The 5,193-nt window shown below is 44.8% G+C and overlaps 1 protein-coding gene across 1 annotated transcript; it reads right to left on the reverse strand.

Annotated features, from left to right (window-relative positions):
* Positions 1 to 3,380: 3,380 nt before the first annotated feature.
* Positions 3,381 to 4,534, reverse strand: LOC123125584 (peroxidase 57). The gene is made up of 2 exons (XM_044546060.1): positions 4,291 to 4,534; positions 3,381 to 4,139 (listed from the first exon to the last, which is right to left on the reverse strand). Exons 1-2 carry the CDS (start codon positions 4,513 to 4,515, stop codon positions 3,381 to 3,383), a joined length of 984 nt encoding a protein of 327 aa, XP_044401995.1. The 5' UTR covers positions 4,516 to 4,534.
* Between the last annotated feature and the right edge of the window lie 659 nt (positions 4,535 to 5,193).

Below are 5,193 nucleotides of genomic sequence, written 5' to 3' on the forward strand. Positions count from 1 at the left end.
GGTCTATGAGAGAGGACAGAAAATGCCATACCATCTACATGATGCAGGAAGATGTTTTTCATATGGTCATTATCATAGGAAATTAAGAAATGGGGAGGAACATGATAAAAATGAGTAGTTTATTCAAAAGATTAATTTTTATCGCTATTATGTCTACATTAAGGGCCCCGGGTTTTAGTCTCGCGCCGGGCCCCCAAAATCTCAGGACCGGCCCTGTTGGAAATCTAGAGAGAAGATGGAGGCGATGTGGACCTTGAAGAGAAAATACCGTACTTGGTGAAGGTAAACATTGGTAAAGAAAAACTGTAATTTTTGTACATTTCTTTCAGCAGACAAAACGCGAGATCAAGCACCAACCAGAATAACTCGAATGCTCCAGGAAGTCAACGCCAGATGATCAATTCATGGCCTCTGATTCCAAATTCAATACAAATCTAAGTAAGAGCATGTATATACATTACTAGACGGCGGGAACTATTTTAACACCAGTCAATATGAACATTGCGAGGTGTCCCTTCATCATTGGCGTGTAGTTCAAAATTTTGTTTCCCAAATGAAAGAAATTGATTGATGGGATTAGTTTATATTAAAGCTTACACGTATGATCTAAAAAGGGTAGACAAGTTTGTGGTAAAAATTCTCCAACCATTGCATCTATAAATGTGTGCTCATAGGGAAAGAATCTAAATGAAACGCATGATATTGCGGAAATCTGCTGCTAATCATGAGCTCGTCTGCTCATTGATGAACAGTAAAATAAAAATATGGAACCTTTTTTACATGAAACATGAAAAAAATTCTCTTTGTGTGCAAAGTTTCATGACCATATGACATAGGTGAGGCTCAGGACTAAAAATCAGTGCTCCGAAATCAAAATTTTGAACGTTTCTCAAAACTGAATGGTTTTGTATGATCATCTTATATATGTCTATTTGCATTGAGAATTCCCTCGCCAATTATGATCTGTATAACCACTGTATGTTGCTACACATCAGAATTATCACAACCGGAAGGAAGCTTGTGCGACCGCGCGCTATGTGTCCACTAAGGGGCTGGTCTCGGGAAACCAAAGGATTTTCTGCAAACGTGAAACAGAGTGACGGGTCTCTTGCAACACCACAACCACCAGTCATGTGGTAGATGCAGATGAACAGTCATAAATGACTGATGTGAGAAGCACCATGATTACCAACTAGCTAAGTCTGTTATGCAAATGTCGTCTTATTCAAAACCTCAATCATCACATCCCCTCTCTCCCACTTCACACCTCGGAATGCACTGTTCTTGTAGAGAGAAAGGTGCTTTCCCATCTTCTTAACCTGAAATGAAGGGGTACCCCCGGGAAGAGATCCAGTGGAGACAGCTAGGCCTGTAGCTCAGAGGATTAGAGCATGTGGCTACGAACCACGGTGTCGGGGGTTCGAATCCCTCCTCGCCCACAGCCTACCAAAGGGGGAAGGGCCTTTCCCCCTGAGGGTAGGAAAATCGTGATCGGGATAGCGGATAGTAAAATAAAAATATGGAACCTTTTTTTACATGAAACATGAAAAAAATTCTCTTTGTGTGCAAAGTTTCATGACCATATGACATAGGTGAGGCTTAGGACTAAAAATCAGTGCTCCAAAATCAAAATTTTGAACGTTTCTCAAAGCTTCAAATTTTTCAGAGCTCTCCCCATTTCATATCGTCATGACATTTTGCAGCACATAGACAACTTTTTCATGCCAAAAAATTAACTCCTTTTTATTTTGTTTGCTATTTTTTAAAATTTTAATGTTCATCCATAGGAGCAGATGAGCTCGAGCACCGAAGAACCGTCCTCCGTGATATTGTTCCTATGCACCAACAAAACTGAATGGTTTTGTATGATCATCTTATATATGTCTATTTGCATTGAGAATTCCCTCGCCAATAATGATCTGTAATAAGCGCTGCTATGTTGCTACACATCAAAATTATCACAACCGGAAGGAAGCTTGTGCGACCGCGCGCTGTGTGTCCACTAAGGGGCTGGTCTAGAGAAACCAAAGGATTTTCTGCAAACGTGAAACAGAGTGGCGGGTCTCTTGCAACACCACAACCACCAGTCATGCGGTAGATGCAGATGAACAGTCATAAATGACTGATGTGAGAAGCACCATGATTACCAACTAGCTAAGTCTGTTATGCAAAGATCGTCTTATTCAAAACCTCAATCATCACATCCCCTCTCTCCCACTTCACACCTCGGAATGCACTGTTCTTATAGAGAGAAATGCGCTTCCCCATCTTCTTAACCTGAAATGAAGGGGTACCCCCAGGAAGAGATCCAGTGGAGACAGCTGGGCCTGTAGCTCAGAGGATTAGAGCATGTGGCTACGAACCACGGTGTCGGGGGTTCAAATCCCTCCTCGCCCACAGCCTACCAAAGGGGGAAAGGCCTTTACTTTCCCCCCGAGGGTAGGAAAATCGTGATCGGGATAGCGGACGTAAAGCTATTGAACTTAGGTATGCTCTTTCCTTTTGTCGAAGTGGAATCGCATAACAGAATGTGATGCGATGAGATAGACTGCAATAGAAATAGAAGCAAGGATAGCGAACGGGTTACCTAGTCCTAAGGGTCAAAGCAAGACCTTTAATTCAATTCAAATTCATAACCGTCTCAATAGAATCTTTTCCTTCTTTTTTTGTCTAAATATTAGGTTAAGACCATTCCAAGGCTCCTTTTCGCCAAGCATAAACTAAACCAACAACTAAGATAAGCACGAAAATCAAAGCTTTGATAAAAACGAATACGCCCAATACGTCGAGACTCATTGCCCAAGGGTATAGAAAGACGGTTTCCAAATCAAAAACAACAAAAACGAGCGCAAACATATAATAGCGTATTTGGAATTTTACCCAAGCCCCTCCCATGGGTTCCATACCCGATTCATAACTAGAAAGCTTCTCTGGTCCTTCACTAACCGGGGCAAAAAGCCCTGAAATCGAAAATGCCAAAATAGGAATAAGGCTTGCTATTATTAGAAATGTCCAAAATATATCATATTCGTGAAGCAGAAATATAATGTACTATGCGACTAAAATGTACTTCCTCTATACAATATATGTCGTTGAAGCAACTGTAGTTCAACTTCTCCAGCGATATATATTTCGGTACGGAGGGAGTATATATGCATAATATCAATTATGTTGCTGTTGATCTCAATCGTTCATGTTATTAGAAATTATTCAATGGAACTCAAATTAAATGAATTGAACGTGCGGTCAGAACAGAGCACATCGAGATGAATCCGACAAAAACCAAAAAAGGAAGAAAAAATTACCACCAATCCGACCGGAAATAAACACAACAGGCACACCATTAATTGATGTCTCCTCAGAAAATGATGATGATCTGATCAGTTGAACCTGCTGCAGACCCTGCGGACCTCTCCCTGTGTGCCGGTAAGCACGTTGACCTCCCCCAGCTTGGCGAGAGCCTGCGGGAAGAGCCAGCGGAAGTGGTCAGTGTTGGCGAGCCTGTCGACCATCCAGCGCGTGGAGCCGTCGGTGTAGAGGTTCTGGTCGACCATGAGCGCGCCGCGGCGGCGCTGCAGCATCTTGTAGAAGCTGTTGTCCAGCTTGGACGCGCTGGACCGGTCGTCTAGGAACACGATGTTGTTGTCGGAGGACGCCGTGTTGGGGCACACATATGTCTTGTAGGTGGACGCTAGCTCCGGGTCCATGCTCGGGTCCGTTGCACCGGCCTTGCCGCCATAGCTATAAAGACGGCTCTTCTTGATCATGCCGCAGTGCGTGACGCCAACCGTGTGTGCGCCCAGCAGAACGACCATGTCGTCCGAGCTGAGACCGAGCGTGCGGAAGAAAGCGGCTGCCTGCGGAACCGTGAAATCTGGCCCCGGAAGTTTCACGTCGGTGGCTATGGACCGCCGGCGGTCCCTGCGCCCGGTGCGCACCGCGTATCCTTGTCCCGTGGACGCATTCACCGCGTCCCTGGTTGCGAGGATCTCGATGTCGGAGCAGGATACGACGCCCGGGCACCGCTTCTCGAGTTCCATCTTGATGGTGGCGATGAGGTCGTAGCCCTTCACGCTCAGGTTCGGGTTTGCCGTCTTTTCTGTGCCGGGGCCGTCGATCAGCAGCCCGCCGTCGCAGCCCTACGCACGCACATAGTCAAACAGATTAGTTAGTCCATCTACTATGTAGAATTCATATGAGTACGTAGAAGAATGAATGGCGCGCACGAATAAATCAAACAGCACATTAGTACATCTATAGCTCATAATTCATAGTCATAATAATACTTACATTGACGCCGCATTCGTGGAACAGCAAGCGTAGGAGGTGGGCGACGATGGCGTTGTCCTGGGAGAAGCGGGCCTTGACGATACCCCGGACCACCGCCTCCACGTCGTTGCCGCGGCACTTGCCCGTGTAGAACCCGTTCTGCAGCTGCGCCTGGCCATCGGTGGCAAGCCCAAGCACAGCGACGGCGAGCACCACCACTAGCACTGCTGCCTTTGTGTGCCCCATCGTTGCCTAGCAAGCTAGATAATTGCTACTCTTGGTGCTTGAGCTATGAGAGGTGTGAGAAGCGAAGGGCTTATGTCGATCCTATTTATAGTATAGGTTAGGGGAGGACACGGTCTCCTTGAAGTTGTCTGATGTTTGGTTGTGGAGATCACGTACCTAGATTCCTTTCTTTCTCAATTAAGCAAGTGGGTATGTGCTAGCTGCTGCTTGCTCTAAATTATTATTGTGGTTTGATTCCGGACCTCTGAAGGCATCCTAAATTTTGTTGGCAAGGATGTCAACCATGACATCCTGTGGTATACGGTGTCTCTTTGATAGATAGATAGATAGATAGATAGATGACTCTTGTATATACATGCTCTTATTTAGATTTGTTTTGAATTTGGAATCCAAGGCCGTGAATTGATCTGGCATTCGACTTTCTGGAGCATTCGAGTTATATTCTGGTTGGTGCTTGACCTCGCGTTTCAGTCCTATCATTTTATTTAGACAAGCCTCTGCGCCTGCTGAAAGAAAAGTATGAAGATTACAATTTTTGTTTACCAATTTTTATCTCCACCAAGTAAGTAGAGTAAGTATTTTCACTTCAAGATCCACATCACCTCCATCCTCTCTCTAAATTTTCCAATAGTACTTTCCGTTTGGACCTATCCTGGTTTTAAAATTGTGTTCCTTCAG

This window comes from Triticum aestivum, chromosome 5D (genome assembly GCF_018294505.1).
Source record: "Triticum aestivum cultivar Chinese Spring chromosome 5D, IWGSC CS RefSeq v2.1, whole genome shotgun sequence".
Taxonomy (NCBI): Eukaryota; Viridiplantae; Streptophyta; class Magnoliopsida; order Poales; family Poaceae; genus Triticum; species Triticum aestivum.

What these genes read in the sequence shown, in the direction of transcription:
- LOC123125584 (XM_044546060.1), bottom strand. Translation starts at nt 4,515, where the DNA reads ATGGGGCACACAAAGGCAGCAGTGCTAGTGGTGGTGCTCGCCGTCGCT. An exon ending in TCCACGAATGCGGCGTCAAT is followed by an intron (nt 4,140 to 4,290) that starts GTAAGTATTATT and finishes GTGCGTGCGTAG; the next exon opens with GGCTGCGACGGCGGGCTGCT.